At 42.7% G+C, this 22,802-nt stretch overlaps 1 protein-coding gene across 19 annotated transcripts in view; it reads left to right on the top strand.

Annotated features, from left to right (window-relative positions):
* RBFOX1 (RNA binding fox-1 homolog 1) overlaps positions 1–22,802 on the top strand; it is a 1,470,150-nt gene that overhangs the window by 1,313,786 nt on the left and 133,562 nt on the right. For all 19 annotated transcript variants that reach the window (XM_063143444.1, XM_063143446.1, XM_063143439.1 and 16 more), the window contains 2 exons: positions 4,477–4,569; positions 6,515–6,575. In XM_063143444.1, coding sequence (XP_062999514.1) covers positions 4,477–4,569; positions 6,515–6,575 — 154 coding nt within the window. The remainder of the gene's footprint in view (positions 1–4,476; positions 4,570–6,514; positions 6,576–22,802) is intronic.

Here is a 22,802-nt window from a genome sequence, read left to right as displayed (position 1 = left end):
TCTTCTCCATCCTCCCAGAGTGCAGGACACGGAATAACGGGCTCAAGTTACAGGAAGCTAGATTCCAGCTGAACATCAGGAAAAACTTCCTGACTGTTAGAGCAGTACGACAATGGAATCAGTTACCTAGGGAGGTCGTGGGCTCTCCCACACTAGAAGCCTTCAAGAGGCAGCTGGACAACCATCTGTCAGGGATGCTTTAGGGTGGATTCCTGCACTGAGCAGGGGGTTGGACTCGATGGCCTTATTCCCCCCTTCCAACTCTGCTATTCTATGATTCTATGATTCTAATTCTAAGTGCTCCCAGATGAACATCCTTTGCACTCTCCAATGCACCTTTTGGCTTCATCCAGTAGCTTCATCCAGTCTTTGGGAGGCTTTCCCTTACTAACTCCCCCTAAATATTGTGGGGGATGAGGAAGATGGGCCACGTACTTTAACCCAGGGCTCATCTTCACCTGCAGCCCTTTGGGGAGTGGGAGGGATGATCCCTGCCTTTTCCACTTCTGGGATCATCCCTCAGGGGCCACATGCTATCGAGTTGTCCTGGAAGTAAAGAGGAACATTCCATTTTTTAAAAGAGAGGAGACGTTTGCGAGCGTGTGTGGGCAGTGGCAGAGACAAGGCGAGCACCCACCGAGGCGTGCAAGGCTGAGTTCGTCCATCCCCAGACTTGCTACCAGTCCCCTTCTCAGCATCCTTTGGCCTCAGGGCCAGCGTCAAGGTTAGGTATTGTCCGGCACCTGTAATTACTGCCGATTTTGTGCGGACAGGAAAACTGAGCAAACCAAACAGCAGTCAACTGTGAACGTTGTATGCCCCGCCCCAAACACGAACAGATTTCCAAAGTTGCACTCATTGCCTCCCTGGACTAAAGTGGGACGATTTTACAACTTTGTGCAAATGGAATGGGGGAAGCACAGCTTCACTCATTTGCCAAAACGTTCGTGCGTGCTTGTGCTCATGTTCAAGGGTGCAAACAGGGCGAGCTCACATGTTTTCCAAGCTGTAACCCAAAAAACTCTCATACCTTGGAGTCGCTGCTCCCTTTCTCCATGGCAGCTTGCATGTGGACTTGCCTCGTGTTCCAGCCCAGGCAAGAGGGAACAGTGGAAGATGGTGCTGTCTGCTTGGCTCCTTGGCTCTCTGCTTGTCAAAGAAGCCAATTGTAGCAATGATGAGAAAGAGGAGAACACTCAAGAGCAGCTGATGACAAGAACATGGAGCCAGCACTACTTGGCATACACAGAGGGGTTGAGAGCTTCTCTCATTTCTCAGGAGTAAGGGGGGAAGGGAAGAAACCTGGGCGGCTTTCTTCCTGCTCAGGAGGGCTTCTGGATGTTTCTTATCTACTCATCCATCTGTGGTGGAAATGAGACTTCAAGGCTAAGGATCAATGGTGCCGGGTGTCTTGCTTGGCAGAAAACTAGGGGCACAAATTGGCCAAAAGGTTTGTGGATGTCTGGCTGGCATTGCTTGTGGCAGTTAGGGTGCAAAAGTGGGCTCAGGAATCAATTTTCTCAGGGTGTGGCTTTGCATAGTCCATTGTGAAAATAGGGGGCTCTGAAGGAGTCCTTGCGATCAATCTTTGTCTGAAGAACAAGGCTCTCTCCTTGGATTGATCCACATACCAGGACACTCTGGCTCTCATTCTAGTCAACTTTCCAGGGAGGGTCCTCTCCATTTCCCAATAGGAATGTCTGTGGCCCTTCCTCAAGCATGGGTCAAACTGGATCTTGCACTTCAGATATAAGAAGCACACAACTCTGCTCCCTTCTTTGAAATGAATGTGGGGCACCCCTTTTAAGAGTTGGCAGTGAACCCAGGGTGTATATTGAACTTCTTGCTTCTGTAGGAAATGGTTAGTTAGATAAATGCCCTGCCAGAGTCCAATAGGTATGGTGGCCATTTATTTATTTATTTATTTACAGCATATTAATACTGATCAATATCTAAACAGATTCTGGAGTGGTAAACAACAACAAAAGATAAAAAGATGAAAACATAAAAAGATTGAAGCATGATATTCAAATATTCTTAAACACTTGACCCACACCCACACCACACCAGAATGCCAATAAAACCAAGGCTGATCAACCAAAGAAGGCTTCCTGGAGAAGATCTATTTTCAAGAGGTGCTGAAAACAATGCAGGTGTGGGACCTGCTTGACCTCCAGAGGCAGGGAGTTCCACAGGAAGGGAGCCACCACACTGAAGGCTCTTCTCCAGGTGGACTCTAGCCAGACCATAGGTCCTTATAGAACCACCTCTGATATCCTCAGTGGTCAGGCAGATTGGTAAGGGACAAGGCACTCTTTTAGGTATTTTGGTCCCAAATTGTTTAAGGCCTTGTACACTCATACCAAAACCTTTAGCCTGGCCCAGTAGAGAATTGGCAGCCAGTCCTGCTCCCTCAGCAAAGGTGTTGCACGCTGAAAGCTGTAGCTCCCAATAACAGCCACGCTGCTGCGTTCTGCACTAACTCCAGCTTCCAGAGAAGCCTTAAGGGCAACCCCACATAGAGTGCATGAAGTAATCCAGTCTTGGGGTTATTGACCCATGGACCACTGTGACCAAGCCATCCCTGTCCAGGAGAGGCCATAGTTTGGTTGTAAAGGCACTCCAAGCCACCATGACCATCTAGGCCTCCAGAGACAGTGATGGATCTCCAGTGATAGGCCTCCAGAGACAGTGATGGATCCAGAGACAGTGATGGATCCAGACTATGAATCTGACCTTTCAGAGGCACTGCAACCCCATCCAGAACAGGCAAAGACCTGGGAACTGCTCACCCACAGGGCTCACCATAGTGGAAAAGACTGCTCAGGTGACTGCTCAGTCTCCTGTCCAGGAGCAAACTATTGATGAGCAACGTCAATGCCCCTGCTCAACCTTCTTATGGTTCTTTGACTTTCAACCAGACTTGGTGTGGATACCACTTCAGATAGAGAACACCTTCAAGTAGATGACTGTCCTCTGCCAGCTCTCCGAAATGGAGGACTGTCTTCTGTGAACAAGGGTGTCTTATCACCCTACCAAAACTGGAGACTTTTGCCCTAACCATGTGATGAGAATCAATTGGAATGAAGTTGCCCAAAAGGTACGACAAGGGATGAGGTCTGGAGCCACTTGTCCTTTGATGCTGGCAAGTTCCATCTTTCATCCATTGAGGGGCAGTCGCAAAGTCCACCATTAACTGGGCCTTAGGGGGCACCAAGTTCTAATTCATTCCTATAAATTCATAACTATTCAAAGACAGGGATTGAGTGGGGAGTTGTGATCTGCATCGACCCAAAGTGTAACACTTTAAGCAAATTCTAAGATTTGGTGTATCAATGGGTTCATTTACATACAGCCCTAGCATATACGTTAAACATGCAGTGAGATGTGGGAGAAGTTGATTAATGTGAACCAGCATACACATCATGCTGCCTGTGATTTGCATCAACTATCTCTAATACATGGGAGAGGGGGGAGGATCCATGAGTCCAAGGCTTACTCCGACACTCCACTGCATGTAGAACATGTGTGCCAAAGGCTGTGTTTTTGACCCAGGGCCAGATGTGTGTACACTTTTCAAATTAAAAAAGAGCAATGAGAATGTGGTCTTGTGGGATGTTGATCAAACTGTTTGCATTTCTGAATTCTGTTCTATTTTTGTTCATATCACATAATTGCATTTGATCTTTTATAAGTCAGGAAGTTTATGCTTAGTTCCAACCCCAATTTTATTTTGTTGGCAGTTCTTATTTTCTCCTCCCATCTCCCCCCTTCAGGAGAAAAGAAGTAAATATTGTAGATTTCACCAAAACTACCCACAACCCTAGTTTTGCATGTGGAAACAAACAAACAAATGTTTCTTTGGTCCACGATGGCATGTAGAGGAACCCGCCAATGTTCTAGATTAGGTTTGCATTTGACGTTGAAATTCGTGCACACATTTTGGTTTGTACTTAGTATTATTGTTTTGTTGAGCCAAATCTGCATGCCATTAAAAAGTGGTTCACTTTCTTTTCTCATCATTTCCTATTTATTTCTTTATTTTCGACGTGATGACATGGGTTCCATTGATTTGGATTTGTTTTGTTTCCTTTTTTCCGTTAGATTTCTTTTCCTCTGTAGCGAAAATTTAGAGACAAAAATACCAAAAAGGTCTTTGGTGTTCATTCTTTGACATTCTTCAGGAGATATTATCTAACTGATGAAAGAGAGAGAGAGAGAAAAAAAAGTTGTTAACATGGGTCGCTTTATTAATTGCACATCTCGGTACGATTATAATTTTTCTAATTTGCATGTTACAGAAATGAAGAAAAGACAAGAACGTATTAAATTAAAGAGAGAGGGAGAGAAAGAGAGGGAGAGACAGAGAGAGAGAGAGAGAGACAGACAGAGACAAAGAACATAAGCAAAGAAGTGGTCATTGTCTGAAATAATGATACGCATGTTATTTTCCCCCCTTCTCCCACCTGCATGTAGGGATTTGGTTTCGTTACTTTCGAAAATAGTGCTGATGCGGAAAGGGCGAGGGAGAAATTACACGGCACCGTGGTAGAGGGCCGTAAAATCGAGGTGCATGTTCAAAATATTTTCCTTTTCATCTTTTTTATAAATGTCTGCCTCACTCTCATTTGTTGTTTCAGATGCATCATTAGTGTCTCTTGTGTGCTCTCCCCTTACCTTCCCATTGGTTTTTTCGATATATATATATATAATATATATGTTTATATTATATATATATATATATATATATGTATATGTATGTATATATATATATATATATATATATATATATATATATATATATATACATATATGTGTGTATATATATAAAGATAATCTGGCCTTTCTTGGGTTTATTACGTTATTTTAATTTTCTTTATATTTCAATTGATTTTATATTTCCTATCATCATAATTATTGCTGAAAGTTGTATGATGGAAGTGTGGCAAGCTTTACTATTTTGCTGTGATCTGAACAGTTTTGTAATTCAATGGGTGCAATAGGTTTTTTTAAAAAATAAAAATTGGAAAAAAAAAACCAACTTAAATGACAAAGCAAAACAATAAGACCATTTTTCTTTTAATTTCTTTATTTTCTGTTGGTTTTGTTTTGCAATGCAGGGTTGATGTGGGATCCCCAGTGCCTTTCACGATTAATTCGATTCTGAAATCAAAGACATCCTCCGTGGAAATTCACATTAAATTTTAAAATTGAGAAACGGGCGTCGTTCTTTGGCACAATTCCCAGCCTTGTTTTCGACGAGGGTCTAAACCCCTAAATTTTATCTTAAAATATTCACCTTTGCTAAAAAAAAAGGAAAAAAAGAAAAAAAAAGAGAAATCTGCCACTGGATCCCCTTCAACACTGCCTGAATCGTATTTGTTAGAATTTTAAAAGAGAGAGAGAGAGAAAAAGAGAGAGAGAGAGAGAAAGAAAAAAAAAATACCAATTGAAAATGCTGTCGTCTTTTGAGTAAGATGTTGCATGTTTTGCCTTTCCATTTTCCCCCTTCGACGGTAGCGCTTAGGGCCAAACTCTCAGTAACCATGGTAACTGTATACATACCCCATGCCGGCGATGGTGCTCGAATGGTAAGTGGCGAAGTCCATCTGCCGTTTCACGTATATTTTTTAAGCGCTGATATATAACCACGTGGATTTTTTTGACTTGTCGTATTAAGTTTTCTTGATGCTCTCTCTATATTTTTTTTTTATATCTATCTATATATATCTCGGTACGCCTGTAAATTGAGTGTCCGTTTTAAGCAAGCATTGGAGACACTGACTGGATTGAGGATATGACTTTTGTGCACATCTTACTCAGATTGTTAATTCCATATTGTGTTCAATAATGCACCCTCTTTATCCTTTTGTTAGCTGTGATTTTGAAAGCTTGAATGATTTTGTTAGTTTTCTTGCAATGAACAAACAAGGCTCATGTCCCCCAGTGTTGAATGCTACATGTTGCTTTTCCAATGGTACCTCTCTTTGAAAGGGTTATGTTGCACACTGCTAAGATCCGTTTGTCCTTTTTCGTTTTCTTTTGGACTTTTAATTTCTTCCCTTGTACCGTGTCTCTTTCCCCTTTCTACTCCACTGCATGCTCCTTCATACAATTTTCTTTTAAAAATATATATATCTATATATCTGTTTTTAAATATTTTATCGTTTCAGTGTTACCATGGAATAAAAAGCATGCTCTTAAATCTTCAATTATGCAAAACCTTTTTTTAATTTGCTTTTAATGTCTCTTTATTAAAGTTTAAAGATGATGTTACTTTATTGAAATGATTTGTAAGTTTTATAAAATGGTGATGAGAGTAAACGTAATTATAAATAGTATGATTTTGTTATGCACCTCCTGCCTTTTTAATTTTTTAACTTTTATTTTGGGATATAAATTAAATTGCATTTATACATGACTAATACCAATAATAATGCATGCATTTCATTAGTAACCTGGACCCTTTTTTTTTTTATGGCAGTGGTACTAATTTGCTTTTCTATGTGCTTAGGTAAATAACGCAACAGCCCGGGTCATGACAAATAAGAAGACAGTCAACCCTTACACGAATGGTAAGCATGTGAAATATGTCTTCATGTTGTTGCTGGTTGTGTTCCCATATATTATACAAATTCTCTCTTGATTCAGGAAAATTGGATATATATATATATATATATATATATATATATATATATATATATATGCTTTCTCTTACTCACACACACATGTAACCACAAATGTGTTATTCTTACCAAAAACCTAGATCATATTCATTTCCCCTGCACATAGGTATGTTCAAGAAATTCGCAATACAGTCATATGCCCTGCAGATTCCACAATGCACCGGCTTTTCCCAAGCAACATGGATTCTGAGGATTTATTGAACTATTTATTTTATTGCATTTCTATACCCATCCAATAGCCGAAGCTCTCTGGCGATTCACAAAAGTGAAAACCATCAAATACTATTCAAAGTATAAAACAAACAACAGTATAAAAACACAATATTAAAGTACAGTATAAAAGCATGACAATTATAAAACCAAGCAGCAGTGCAGAGATTTATACGGATTTAAAATACAGATTTAAAACAGCAAAGTTAAAAGACTAAGAGAAGCTGTTAAAATACTGAGAAAATGAAAAGGTCTTCAGCTGGCAACAGAAGGAGTACACTGTAGGTGCCAAGCGAAGCTCTCTGGGGAGCTCGTTCCACTGCCGGGGTGCCACAGCAGAGAAGGCCCTCCTCCTGGTAGCCACCTGCCTCACTTCCTTTGGCAGAATTCCAGAATTCTGGTAAAATGATGTTTCAGGAATTTTACGCAAATGTAGTCATAGAATATGTTTGTTTGTTTTTAAATGGCCCCAAATGCCAATTTCTCCCATAGGCTAAAGCATGAAAATGCACATTTGGGAGGGATTTGCACGTTTTCATGAGTGTGAATTTGCACAAGTGTGAATTTGTGCAAATCCAGGATATTGCTGGGGGGGGGGGAGCCTGTTTCAATCAGTGCAGATGACAGAATGAAACACACCTGACAAACTGAAAAATGCAAATGGAATTACATCCCTACTTTCACATAGTCTCTCAGATTTACATTTGCTTCTGACTGAATCAACAAGGGACAATGGCATGCTTAACAGAACCCAAACTTTCAGGAACTACACTCTCAGAAAACTTAGTCCATGTGGTCTTAATCTGGAGGACAATTCATAAGCATTCTGCATTCCAATCTGCCAAAGACAACACACTCCCAAGTCCCTTATAGTTTTCTCCTTAGCATGGACTTAAAACATAGAACAGGGGTGGGGAACCTTTAGCCAGAGAGCCAAATCTGTCCCCCAGGGGGTCCCAATCCAGGGATCTCCAAATGGCCACGCCCTTTCCTTCAGACTCATCATTTTCCCCTGATCACCAGTTGTTCAGTGGTTTCCAGCTTCTTTGCAGAAGAAAAAGTTCTCTCTCTCTTAAGGCTTAGTTACTGGCAGCAGGCTTTAAATTCAGCTATCCTGGAGTTCTCTCCCCCTTCATAGAAATGTTGCCACCAAGAGCTTCACCCAAACGGAATTCAGCCCACCAGCTAAAAATAGAGTCGCTCAGTGCTGGCATAGAGTAATCGATGTGATTTGATCCACTGGCTTATATAGTTCCTTATAGTTTATCCATTGTGTTTCATGGGATGAGTGACTCAAGGTATACACACACATACACACCCTACTGAAAATGTGGATCTTAAAACAACCAAAAGGTAATGTGAGTAGTTGTCTTCTATTTAATACATGGTGCATTATGGAGTTACAACTGCATTTTCCCCAAAGCAAAAACTGGAGGTGAATTGCAAAGAGCCTCCTCAAATAAAGCAAGTAAATAAAACAAATAAAACAAGGGATTTTGGGAGAAGCAAGAACAAGAACACCAACTATTTTTTAATATGAAAAGCACAATTTCTACATGGCCTAAATTGGGGTGGGGCTGGAGGGGGATACATTTGTAAATAAGACCTCCAGAAGATATTGATGCACATTATTAACCAAAGTCGTATGATGAATGTCATTTGCTTCTCACATCACTGGATGGTATGTAGAGACCAGTATGTAGAGGTACTGGTTCCTCTCTATTCGGCCCTGGTCAGGCCTCATCTATAGTACTGTGTCCAGTTCTGGGCTCCACAATACAAGAAGGACGCAGACAAGCTGGAGCGTGTTTAGAGGAGGGCAACCAGGGTGATCAGGGGTTTGGGAACAAAGCCCTCTGAAGAGAGACTGAAAGAACTGGGCATGTTTAGCATGGAGAAGAGAAGATGGAGGGGAGACATGATAGCACTCTTCAAATACTTAAAAGGTTGTCACACAGAGGAGGGCCAGGATCTCTTCTCGATCCTCCCACAGTACAGGACACGGAGTAATGGGCTCAAGTTAAAGGAAGCCAGATTCCAACTGGACATCAGGAAAAACTTCCTGAATGTTAGAGCAGTACGACAATGGAATCAGTTACCTAGGGAGGTTGTGGGCTCTCCCACACTAGAGGCATTCAAGAGGCAGCTGGACAACCATCTGTCAGGGATGCTTTAGGATGGATTCCTGCATTGAGCAGGGGGTTGGGCTCGATGGCCTTGTAGGCCCCTTCTAACTCTGCTATTCTGTGATTCTATGATTCAATGATTCTATGTCTGGAACTGGAGAAGAACAGAGAGGAATGAGAATTTTTTTACAGTTCATGTTTTGTAAGAAGTTACCCAAATTCACTTTTTCCCCATATTTAGGATGGAAATATTTAGGGGTTTTGGAGTTTTTATGTAGCAGAAATCAAACTAGGTGGGAATCTACACTGGTGTTATCCTAACGTTTTGAATGGGTTACTGTGACGCACATCGTCACGTGACCCTGGGTCTCCAACGTTGTAAATGAGTCATACTTACAGGTTCTATTTCTTAGTTCCAGCGTGGCTACAGATTCATGTGCCTCGTTCTACCGGTAATTTTCCTCTTCCAACCCAGAGCTGCTGGGTTTGCTCTGCCCACTTCCTGTTCTCTTTCCTTCGCCCCGTTTGCTATCTTATCTGCTACAGCAGATAAATCACAGCAGCCTTATACTGTGCAATCACTGACAATTGCATGCAAAGGACTCAGAAGTTTTCCACCTTAGAATCTGCTTTTATTGTGAAGTACCCCATGCATCCTGCCTTAAAATTTGAATCAAATTGGGTCATCAGTTGATTTTTTATGATTTTTTTTAACATTTCCCCCCTCTTTGCAAAGGAGCTGAGGAGTGCTCAAAGGATCGCTGTTGCTCCGTGCAGGAAAATTAACAAGGGTCTCTTGGTCCCAGTCCAAAACTCATGACCAGTGGGGCTTAAATGGGGCTGCTGCTAAAACTTTTCAATTTGGTCTCCCATCCAAACCCTGACCAGACCCAACCCTGCTGAGCTTCAGCAAAGTGGCTGGCTCCTATGCACTCAGGCTATTCCCAGTGACTTGTATTGAGAAGTTTTGGGAGGAGGTTTGTGTGTGTGCTTATGACTATTGCCCTGCACTGCTGGCTAGGAACGAGGCAGGCAGTGGGCGCAGCAACCCAGAACAACAGAAAGGATTTAACAATTTGCCCTGCAGTAACGTTACAGCTAAACGTAAGTCACGCTAGTGCGCCCCGTGATACAGAGAACCGATACAGAGAACCACGTTAGAAAGGGACACTAGCAACGTTATAAGACTAGTGTAGATCCGGCCTAGGCCAGGACTTCAGATACTTAGCTTTACAAAGATGTGTTCGGATCCCTGTGCATGCAACCACATCAGTGCTAACTTAGGGTTACCAGCTCTCTTTTTTTTTTGTTCCCTGACAGGATACTCTTCTTTAACAAGTATATATCAGGCAGTAAAATCCATGCCTTCTCTATGCCAGGAATAGCTGTACTGATTTAATTTGTCTAGGGCAGAAGGCTGAGAATTCTGTTTCGGTTCAGTTTTGATAAGAACTTACCAAATTCCGAAGTGTCTTCATATTCAGGATGGATGAAATTTGAGATGTAAAGGCTTTGAATGTGGGAGAAAGCTAAACTGACAGATTTGTCCAACCCTAGTGAAGAATCTTCCCACTCAGCAGGCAAAATTGATAGGACCCGGGGTTCGAATCGCCATGTCACAGGAGTAGCTTTTGAAGGGAAATTTGGAGGGTCCATCTCAACAAAAGTTTATGAAGAATTTTGAGGGAATGAAAACAACAACAGAGAGTTCAGGTACAACTAGTAGCATTTTTGTATATACTTCCAGGTGTATGTCTTTCTCTCTGTGTGTGAAGTTCTACATTTCCCTTCTGGGCCCATACTGACTTTTTCTTTACTCATTTGAAAACTAAGTGCAGCAGATATTTAGAATTGTTTTTCTAAGGATGTTTGGAAGAAGCAGGAGGTCACTTCTGGTTCTGAATGAGTGAAGGAGTCATAGGGGAGGAGCTCAACAACCTTCATTCAGCATAGGGTTCCCTACACAAGGTCAGGAGCCCTGATTGGCCATTACTGAGGGGGCAGAGCTGGCCCGCTCCGTTCTCATAGGCCATCCCATGCATTCAGAAGTGAATGCCTGAAGAAAGATGTTCGCAGTGTAGAAATGTTCTCTCCGTTTTCTTGCACTGAAATGATTGCATTGTTAAAGGCAACATCCCCTATACTTCCTCCTACATTGCTAAAGAATATAGGATAACCATTATTTTTTCCCCTCACCATGGTAATGAGAGCATAGAATAGCATCGGTGATTAAAGTATGAATAGCAAACAGTTCAAAAACAAAGTACTTTATTGCTGAAGTGAAGTCAGTGTGGGAGTAAACTACGACTATTGGTAAGGGCAATTTCAAGTTCAACCATATTATATAAGTGGATGTGTGTGTGTGTGTGTGTGTGTGTGTGTGTGTGTGTGTGTGTGTTAAATCCAGGAGGAGGAGGAGAAGAAGAAGAGGAAGAAGAAGAAGAAGAAGAAGAAGAAGAAGAAGAAGAAGAAGAAGAAGAAGAAGAAGAAGAAGAAGAGGAGGAGGAGGAGGAGGACTATGGAGATCTGGACTCAGCTCTCCATTCAAGAATGGAAGCTCACTGGGGAAGTCACCAACCGTTAAATCTCACCTAGCCTATCTCAGACAGAATTCTTCTCAAGATTCATTGAAAACCCATGTCCTGTTGTCCTTGGATCAGTTGGGCTGCAACATTATACCCATATAGAGTATGATCACACTTCAGCTGCAATCCTATTCCTATTTACCTGAAGTCATGCCTAAGTAGACACTGGGTGTGTCTACACCATCCATTTATTTCAGGATAATATCAAAAGTTGTCCCTATTGGACCACATGACGCACAGCTGATCCCACTGTCATCTCAGGTTGACCCCTCAATTATTCAAGAATGTTGCTGTCACGTTTTTTCAGCTCTCTCGCTACCATCCCGAAGTCTGACACTGGTGTGCCCCACCTTTGTGAAGCTGTTGCTGTGAAGTCCTGCCTCAGAGAACAGCCAATCTGCTGTGAGGGGTGTGTGCATGGGAGCAATGAGTTTCATCGCTGAGTGTCTTTTTTTAAAAAAACAACCAAACATATCTCTGCACAGCAGCACATTTTTGACGCAGTACCTATCCCCTGTTTTGTTGCTGTGTGTCTGCGCTGGTACACATCTCTCAGGAGTTATTAAAAAAAAATCCTGTGCGCCATACCCATCTGTGTAGTCCCACCGACTTCTGCAGATACACGTTCTCCTGCAGTGGCTCTCCTTTACTTCTGGGAAACATCAGTGCCGTGTGCCCCATAAGCGCCGATCTCAGAAGCTGGGAGCCATCACAATTATCCCTCCTCCTTTCCAGAAGGGGCTATAGGTGTACATTAGCCCATTGTCTAGGAATGTGCTGCAAATAGACGTGGCAATACCCATCTACTCCATTATAAAACTAGCAAACAACAATGTATAAAGGTGTGACATGGCAGATGGGCTTGGCATCCCATTGCTACCATGAATTCACAAAGTGGCCTTGGGCAACCCCCCTCCCTTTGACTATCTTAGCACCCTCACCCTCATCTGAAATATGGGGATAAAAATGCTGATTTCCTCCCCAATGCTGTTCCAAGGCACATGAAGCCAAATTTCAGGATTACAGGATCTACTTCCTTTTTTTAATAGATAAACCAACTGAACCCTGGTGCAAAAGATGCACGTCCCATCAATGCGAGACATACATTATGGTTGGCCATGGGACAGGGCTTTCTCTGTGGTAGCACCTCAGTTGTGGAATACCCTCCCCTAGGAGGCCCGAGTGGTGCCGAACCTTTTATCTGTAAGCCGGCCTGATATCCCAGTGATATAAGGCTTGGTTCAAATGTTTTAATAAATAAATAAATAAATAATAATAGTAATAATAATAATCAGATTAAACTTCTGAACAGAGGAACTGGAGATGGCTCCGGCACTGAAAGGAGACCTAGATATATTATAGATGAATAAATAAATTGTTTGAGTCCTGCACACCAAACTTTCTTCATTTCAGCTATATAATTTGGGTCAGTGTGTGTGTGTGTGTGTGTGTGTGTGTGTTTGTGTGTTGGAGGAGGTCATTCCATTACTGGCCTTGTTAAACAATTAGGAATCAGAAATCTAGGGACGTTGGAGAAATAGTTTGGGGGAGGAGTTCAATGAGTTTTGCCAACTTGGCTGCCGTAGATGCCAGCTCATTTATCCATGAGTTGACTTGACTCAGCACATGTTGAGTTGGGCAAGCTCGCATTTTCCCGCTTGGGTGTTTTGTGCAAAATTTGCACAAACTTGCAGACTGCGTGGTCTTTTACTCCTGCATCTTTACACAAATTGGGCTAATTATGGTTGTGATTTTGCACAACTCAGGATTTCTGTAAATATGCTCAGCTGTGAATTTTCACACATCATGGCTTGTGGACGAAAAAAAATGCAAGCTCTTAACAGGCACCAGCGGGCCATCTGGTTACTCATCCCACATGTGTGCTGGGGTTGGGAAACGAATGGAGTCTGGCAAGCAAAACACGAACAAGAGTTGGGGGAGTTCATTGATCCCTACAGAAATCCTCGATCTGCTTCTAATCACTGAGATACCAACCAGTATATCCAGATCTTCTTCTCCATGTTAGGGATCTATGAGGATTGCATTTCAGTTTGCAAATCACTCGCAAATGCCTCATTTGCAACCCCAAACAGTGCATGTTCTCCAAAAGCATTCCCACATTCCCAAACTCATATTCATATTTGAACAATGTGTACTTGAAAAAATGTGCACTTCTTTAAAAAGAAGTACACACTCTCAGAAATGCACACTCTTTAAAATTGTACATTTTAATAAGTGTGCATTTTTAAAAGAATGAGTTTGGGGGGGGAGCACATTTTTAAGAATACACCCTTTTCCCCATTTGAACAAAGCATAAAAACGGGTTACAAACAGTGATGGGGGTGAGGCAGACTGAGCTTTCGGAGGAAGTTCAGAGAATTTTGGCCAGCTCAAATATCCCTGTTTCTCCCATCCCTACTGCTCATCTGTGTTCTAATGGTTACTAGGAAGCCCTTTAAACACTCCAAAACTGCATTGTTGTTGTTGTTGTTGTTGTTGTTGTTGTTGTTGTTGTTGTAGTTGTTGTTGTTGTTGTTGTTGTTGTTGTTCTTCTTCTTCTTCTTCTTCTTCTTCTTCTTCTTCTTCTTCTTCTTCTTCTTCTCCTCCTCCTCCTCCTCCTCGTTATCGTTATCCAGTTGTATTGGATGCAACTGCTTGCTCACACTCCATCTTTAGCTGCAACAAAAACACCTATGGGCATGTCTACACCTGCCAGATATCCTGGGGTTATCTCTAGCTCATCCCTGTGTGTCCATATGATGCACAGGGGATCCCAGGGGCAACCTGTGATGACCAGGGAATTTCCCCAGGATATCTGGGATTGCGGATTTCCTGATATTTCTGCATTCCCAAGACCATCCCAAGGAGCATGGCAGGTGTGGCTGTGGCTCCCAGGTTGTCCCTTCTTCCCCGTGAGTAGTGAGGCTGAGCACGGAGCTGCACAGGGAGGCTTCATGGGGTTGGGGGTGGGAGCAATTTTGCCATCCCTGGGATGGTGGGAGGTTTGGCCGCAGTGGGTTTTTTTCTTACCTTTTCAATGCAACCATCTCTTCTGAAAAAAAAAATGGCAGCTGTAATGTCCCTCTTCCCTTCTGGGACATCTCATGGCCATCTAGTCACTGGGGGAGGATTGCAGAAGCAGGTAAGTTTGTGACCCTCCCCCTCCCTCCCTCTATACCCTTAGGTCCAGACATGCCCTGCATCTCTGTGATTTGCTTTTCTGCATTTGATTTCTGCCTTTTGAAAGCTTCAGAATTGGACATATCAAAACTTCACATTTGGCCTGTTTCCATAACCCTATAGCTTTCCAAGCAAAGATCTTATTTCCCTGACTTTCCTCCCCACCCACCCCCAACAACAGAAAACACAAAAAAGAAACTTTACGCAGGTGATCAATAAAGGCATATTTCCATCACCAGCAGAGGCAGGCGTCAGCCATGAAATAAAATGGACCTTATTCCTCCACCCCCAATATTGCAATGCTCATTAGCGAGATGGTTTCTGTCATTGAAAATGGGGCAAAGACAAGCAAGAAGCTTTATTTTTTAATGGTTCTGTCATATTTATCTCTCCCGATTGTGACAAAATGAAAATAAAAATAAGAGTTCTCAGTTTGACATACAATTATTAAGCTAGTTACAGGAAATCGTGGAGGAAGAATGCTTTGAAATGTCTCCTTTTTTTTTTTTTTTTTTTTTTGGTGGGGGGACCTCTTATCCCTCCCCAAAATCTCTTCTCGGTGCCACCTTGATCTGAATGTGTTTAGTCCAAGCAATGAAAATGAGCATCATGTCATTCCTGCCAAGGATTTTCCTAAACATGTCATCTCTGTGAAAATCAAAACCAGACAAGAGAGACAGAAAACTTGATTGGGTCAATCCTTGTTATTTTGCTTTGGCAACAACACACTATCCACATGTTGAATTGGTTTGGAAAGAGTGGGAAAGTGGGAGTTTGAGGGGGGGGGCTCTTATTCCTTTCCTTTCGCTCATGTTGCACATTGGTACGGATGTATGAGAATGTTACGGTGATTAGTTTATGATCTGAATTTGCCCTGTTCGCAAGTCTGAACCCAAAGAGGAGTGCCTTTTGGGGGAAAGTTCACATGGATCCCAGAGCTTGTCCCATTTCAATAATGTATATTTTTTTGAAAAATGTGCACTTTAAAATGTGCATTCACCCCGAAATATACATGAGGGAAAAGGGTGCATTTAGGAGTGCACTTTTAAAAACTGCTCACTGAAAGGCATTTTTTCCCCATTTGAAGACAGGAAAGTACAGAATCATTCACAGAATCTGATTTCTTTTCCAGTTTCCCAAATGTGTGCTCATTCACATTTGTGCAAATTTGCACATGAAAATAATATATATATATATAATTTAAGTCTTCTTCTATGACTAAATTTGCATAAATTTCCAGAATGTAAAAACAAAAAAAAAAAACAGTCTGCACGTCTGTGGAATCCATGCGATTTGGGAAATGGCGGACCACTGCAGAATCTGCAATTGGATTCATAGAAGTCTGAACCCATTTGATCCTGTTGTGGGTTAACCTGACATCCTTTGTCACAAACACAATCAGGAATAGTGATGGGGTGAAAATCTGCCTGGGCATGTGAGGGCAGTGGATGCCCCCGTGTCCAGCCCTCCTGGGCCCTGATGGACGTTCTGGTGGATTTTTGCCCCATCACTGGCTGAAGGACAAAGGGGGCATGGGTCAGGGCAAAACTCAGTTCTTTTGCCCTTTTCCCCACTACATGAATGGCAGCCACCATTTATGAAACGGGCGGGGGGAATGCACAATTTCCTCAAGGCTGCATCTCCAGGTGGTTTTAGGAAAGAATCTTGCTCTTAACTCTGGAGTGCTGCTGCCAGTCAGTGTTGACCATACTAGTCTACATGGGCCAATGATCTGAATCAGTATAAGTCACCTTCCTATGTTGCTGAATCCAAGCCAAAGGACAAGGCATACCTCCTGTAATTTCATAATTTTGTTGGCACTGCAGTCTAAGTCACCGCTTGATAGAGCAATGCTTTTCTGAGGTCCCAATGAAGCAGGTCCCAATGAAGCAGGTCCCACCCTTAATCCCTGTGATAATTTGGTGGTCTGACTAGCACCTCCGCAACCCATTGGGTCATAGGGTGACCATATGAAAAGGAGGACAGGGCTCCTGTATCTTTAACAGTAATGTAGAAAAGGGAATTGCAGCAGGTGTCAATTAAAGACGGTGTAATTCCCTCTTCATCACAACAGTTAAAGCTACACTAGCTATAGTAGAGTGGCCAGATTCAAAAGAGGGCAGGGCTTCTGCAGCTTTAACTGTGTTGATGAAGAGAGAATTTCACCCTCTTCTATTGACACCTGCTGAAATTCCCTTTTCTACATTACAGTTAAAGATACAGGAGCTATGTCCTCCTTTTCATAGGGTCACCCTAGGTGATAATCCGTATCCAGTGAACCAGTCCACAGTTGAGGTCAAACAAGGAAGACGAGGCTCTGGAAAGAGCTGAAGGAGATGACAATATAGGGAGTGCTGGCTTAAGCAGAGTCTGACCACTGGTCCATCTAGTGGCTATTGCAGGGATAGACAACCTGATAAGGACATAAGAACTTCAGAAGAGCCCTGCTGGGTCAGACCAAGGGTCCATCTAGTCCAGCACTCTGTTCACACAGTGGCCAAACAGCTGTCGACCAAGGACCAACAAAGCAGGACATGGTGCAACAGCACCCTCCCACCCATGTTCCCCAACCATCAGGGCTTGTAGCCATTGAAAGCCTTCTCCTCCATGAATTCGTCCAACCCCCTTTTAAAGCCATCCAAATTGGTGGCCATCACTACATCTTGTGGTAGGGAGTTCCATAATTCATATATGCACTGTATGAAGAAATACTTCATTTTATGGGTCCTGAATCTCACACCAATCAGCTTCCTGGAATGACCCAGGTTCTAGTATTTTGAAAGAGGGAGAAAAATGACTCCCTCTCGACATTCACCACACCAGGCATAATGTTGTACACCTCTATCATGTCTCCCCTTAGCCTCCTTTTTCCAGGCTAAATAATCCCAATTGTTGTAACTTATAGGGGAGATGCTCCAGCCCCTTAATCATTATAGTTGCCCTTTCCTGCACTTTTTCCAGCTCTATAGTATCCATTTTTCTGTTTGGCAACCAGAACTGTACACAGTAATCTGTAGTCTCACCATAGATTTGTATAAAGGCAGTGTGATACTGGCACTTTTATTCTCAATTTGTTTTCTTATAATGCCTAACAGGGAGTTTGCCTTCTTTATGGTGGCCGCAAACTGAGGTCCTTCAGATACTTTGGACTACAACTCCCATAACCCCTGACATTTGGGTTTGTAGTCCAAAACATCTAGATGGCACCCAGTTTGCCTACCCCTGTGCTACCCTGATACTGTGTACTCCATCTGGCAATGGGTCACATGGTTTCCTGCAAGGATCTTTCCTAGTCCTATTACCCAGCATCCCTTTCAGCCCACTGTTGCAGTGATTGGGCCTGGACCTTCCTGCATGTCAAGCATGTACTCCACTCTTAAACTATGGCCTCACATCTTTCAGCTGCTCTTTGTATATGTCTGCATGAAGGACGATTCCCCCCACCCCCCGCACCCTTCCTCCAAAAGTTTCAACCTGAAGAGATGAGTGTTGTGACAGCAAGACAGATTCACGGAATTACACCCACAGTGGTGAATTTACCTCCTCCAACCGCTAACACAGGATTCCTTGGCAGTTCCTCACTCGTATATGTCAAGCTTCTCCTCACACTTGATTAACCCACACAGTTATGGGCCAACACATACCTCATTGACAAGACAAAGTAAAGTTTAATTGCTGTTATTTTCATGATGAATGAAGTCTTTCCTGTGTGAGCTTCGCCAAGTGAGATGATACAGCCATCAAATCGGGAGGGCGAAGGAAATGAAATATGAGAGCGACTTTCAGCTGAGATCATCGATCTGCATCTTCCAGAATGCCATTCCCTCCACCCCGCTCTTCTTGGACAAATTGAGGCACCATTAGTATAACTTAAAAATCCGAGGGTATCTCTCAACCTCTTCGACAGAAAGGGCTGACAGATGTGAAAAAACCAGCCAAATCGCTCACATGTTGGATGGCACAGATAGGAAATACAATAATAAAGGTATTACGGAAAATTAGGCTTCCTGTAATTGAACACTTTAATGAGTTACACAGGGCGCCTAGATCAGCATTTGAAGATTGTCAGGGATGGAAAAGAAGTTTCCCTCGGTGCACTGTGCTGGACTAGATGGGCCCTTGGTCTGATCCAACAGGGCTTTTCTTATGATCATATTTCTTTCTTGGCTTCCTGGCTGCAATTTGCTTTCCTGAATTATGATAAAACTGAGGGTGCAATCCTAGGCATGTTTAGTCAGAAAGAAAGTCCTAAAATTCCCAGTATTTCCCAGCCAGTATTCCCCCACCCCCAACTTACATTCAGTTCATCCTCAATTTGAGCATTTTTTTTCAGCCTTAAATTTAGTTTATCACAAACATTGAGATAAAAAAGCAGAGTGATCTATATGCATTTTGTGCACATTTATCCTAATAATAATAATAATAATAATAATAATAATAATAATAATAATAATTTCTTACCCTCCTCTCCCTCTGGATCAAGGTGGGGTACAAAACACCATAAAATACCTATAATTGATTAAAAACAAATAAAACTAATACATTTTTAAAAGGCAACACATTATTAAAGGGTATCTTAAAATTCAAGTGGTTACACCTGCCAGAAGAGATCAGTCTTTGTGGCTTTATTAAATTCGGGAAGACTGTTAAGGTGACGAATCTCTCCTGGCAGGCCATTCCACAGTACGGGAGTGGCAGAAGGAATTCACAAAGATTTATACTGTCTGTCTGTCTGTCTGTCTGTCTGTCTGTGTGTGTCTGTCTGTCTGTCTCTCTCTCTCTCTTTCTGTCATTCAAAAGCTGGGTAATATAAAATGGATAAGCAATGGCTGGATGGAGAGGCCACAAGAAAAACAAAAGGGTCAGCATAATATGCAATGAAAACCAGGAAAAGTTTATTCATGTTTTGCCTAAAACGTAAGAAAGAAGGTGGTTGGCAGACCTCTTGGCATCTGGTTTTTTTGCAGAAACCATACTCATATTCGCTTCATTTATGTATCAGATTTTCCAAAACTACATTGTGCTCAGAATATTTCAGAGAAAGCAAAGCATCACTGTTAAGAATGTTATTTCTCAGGCTGTCACCCACTTTACCTAGTTTATTTTCAGTTTGCAAAGGGATTTAAGTTGTTTTAAGAAAGCTGATGCAGTTGGTCAGCACTTTGGGGAGATGCCCTGCATGGGCAATGTACAAAAATTGAGAATGACCTTGGAGTGAGCATCAGTTTCCATTCTGGAGGCTGATGTCATGACAAATCAGGGTCTGGAACTGGTAAGTAGTCCCATCAGGGTAGTAAGTCTGAGACTCAAAATTGATGATATTGACCCTGTTCAGATGACACACTAAGCCATAGTGGTTAAGCACTTTGAGCTAAACAGTATGGCTTACTGTGTTGTGTGAAACATGACTTAGGACATGGTTAGATGGGAAGATATCCCTGGGATCGCCCCAGAATCATCCCTGTGTGGCCACAAGATGCACGGGATCCTGAGGGCAGGGAGGGATGATCCCTCCTTTCCCCAGGATATCACCCTGCCCTTCTATCCTGACTTTTCCCACGGTCCCAGGATGATCCCGAGACCATGGAACATGTAGCGGGCATCCCATTTTCATCCTGGCTCCTCGCGAGTAACCGTGAGGAGCCAGGACCCGGGCTCAGGAGCTCCTCAGGAGCTCCGCGCCCATCAAGGATGGGGTGGGGGGAGTGGGAATAATTGTTTTTTTCTTTTTTTAAAAAAAATTTGTCGGTGGAACGCTCCTGCGTACTTTTCCAGTAGAAAAAAAAACAAAACAAAATGGCGGGCGTGACGTCCTCTTCCTCCCAGGATGTTGTGTGCTGCGTCTAGGCACCCTGTGATGATCCTGGAAGCATGTAAGTCCAGGATCATCCCACCTCCCTCCCTCTACACAGTATGGTGTAGACACGCCCTTAGAGTGTCATGTGAACCATTCCTATGCATGGTTGCTATGTAACCACAGTTTGCATGCTCACTAATTTACTGCAAAGGGGTTAGTGGCCTGACCCTGGCTTAGCATGTTGCCTGAACAGGCCCATTAAAGCCAGAGCAGCAGTCTGGCTGCAGCAGCCTGTAGTAGGAAAAAAAATGAAGAAAACAGGGACAGTGTTAAGGGGAGATAAGGGCAGGAGTCAGGTATGCTAGCCAATGGACAGGTAATAAGACCTAGGAAGCAACGAACAAAGTTTGATAAAGAGCAAAGCACCAGCAGGAGTTCAAGGCCAGATGAACTGTTGTTCAAGCAAAGACCTAGGCCAGACCTGGAAATCAAGTCCTCTCAGAGAGGGTGGCCGTATGAAATGGAGGACAGGGCTCCTGGATCTTTGACAGTTGTATAGAAAAAGGAATTTCAGCAGGTGTCATTTGTAGTCATGCAGCCCCTGATGAAATTCCCTCTTCATCACAACAGTTAAAGGTGCAGGAGCTATGCTAGAGTGATGAGATACAAAAGAGGAAAGGACTCCTGCAGCTTTAACTGTTGTGATGAATTGGTCCAGGCCCGATTCAAAGTGCTGGTATTGACATTCAAAGCCCTAAACGGTTTGTGGCCAGGTTATTTGAAGGAACGCCTCCACCCATATGTACCTGCCCGGACCTTAAGATCATCTACAGGGGCCCTTCTCCGTGACCCCTTGCCAAAGTGAGGCAGATGGCTACTAGGAGGAGGGCTTTCTCTGCTGTGGCACCCCGGCTGTGGAATGAGCTCCCCAGAGAGGTCCACCTGGCGCCTACACTGTACTCTTTTCGTCGCCAGCTGAAGACCTTTTCATTTTCTCAGTGTTTTAACACTTAATTTTAACTTAAATTTAAATTTTACTGTTCTAACTCTGTATTTTAATCTTATATCAATTTTGCTGCGTGGTTTTATCCTGGTTGTGCTTTTTATACTGTATTTTGTATTTGTGTTTTTAACCTGTTGGTTGTTTTATTATGGTTTTAATTTTTGTGAACCGCCCAAAGAGCTTCGGCTATTGAGCAGTATAAAAATGAAATAAATAAATAAATAAGAGGGGATTTCACCAGGTACTGCAGGTATACAAGTGACACTTGCTGAAATTCCCCTTTCTGTACAATTGTTAAAGACACAGAAGCCCTGTCCTCCTTTCCATAGGGTCACTCTATCTCAGAGGGAACCCATGAGCTGCTAGAGTCTTGTCAGTGGGAACCAATGACATTCTGGAATCAATAAAGAATCTGTGGCACCTTAAAGATTAACAATGTTTTATTATTAAATTGTGAGCTTTTGTGGGCTAAACTCATCTCATCATATGAGATTCTGGAGAGGTGGAACCATGTTATTGAGAACTGGGAAAGCAATCAAGGACAGCTCTCTGTTTGAAAGGCTGACAGAAGATTGTCCTCTATTTGAAAGTGTTCTTCTGTTTGATTCCAGTTTAAACAGAAAGCGGCATAAGAACTGTTTCACATCAAGAGCACCCGGACAGCAGACTGAACAGGCATGCATCCTGGCTGTTTGGTTATAGATTTCCATATTATGAGAAAATGTGCTGTATTTCTATTAAAATTATCATGATTATTTCAAAATTAGTATCAATACATATAAATTAGCATATATAAATGTATGTCCTCTATTGTCCTCAGTTTCGGTTGATGCATTTCCTCCTTTGGGGCAATTCCAAAGTGACCACTCTACTTTGCATCATAGAGTGGTTTGCCACTGAGAGCACCAGTGCAAATTCACCAGTACCAATTGTAATTGATCCTGATAGCTCAGGGCCAACTCTGGCCCGCTTGCATTGGCTGCCTGTACATTTCCGAGCCCGATTCAAGGTGCTGGTTTTAACCTATAAAACCTTACACAGCTTGGGACCACAATACCTGATGGAACTCCTCTCCTGACATGAACCTACCCGTACACTACGCTCAACATCTAAGGTCCTCCTCTGGGTGCCTACTCTGAGGGAAGCTCGGAGGACAGCAACAAGGGAGAGGGCCTTTTCAGTGGTGGTCCCCCCAATTATGAAATGAGCTCCCCA

Source organism: Elgaria multicarinata, chromosome 17 (genome assembly GCF_023053635.1).
Source record: "Elgaria multicarinata webbii isolate HBS135686 ecotype San Diego chromosome 17, rElgMul1.1.pri, whole genome shotgun sequence".
NCBI classification, from domain to species: domain Eukaryota; kingdom Metazoa; phylum Chordata; class Lepidosauria; order Squamata; family Anguidae; genus Elgaria; species Elgaria multicarinata.
This window is presented reverse-complemented; position numbering and strand designations above follow the sequence as displayed.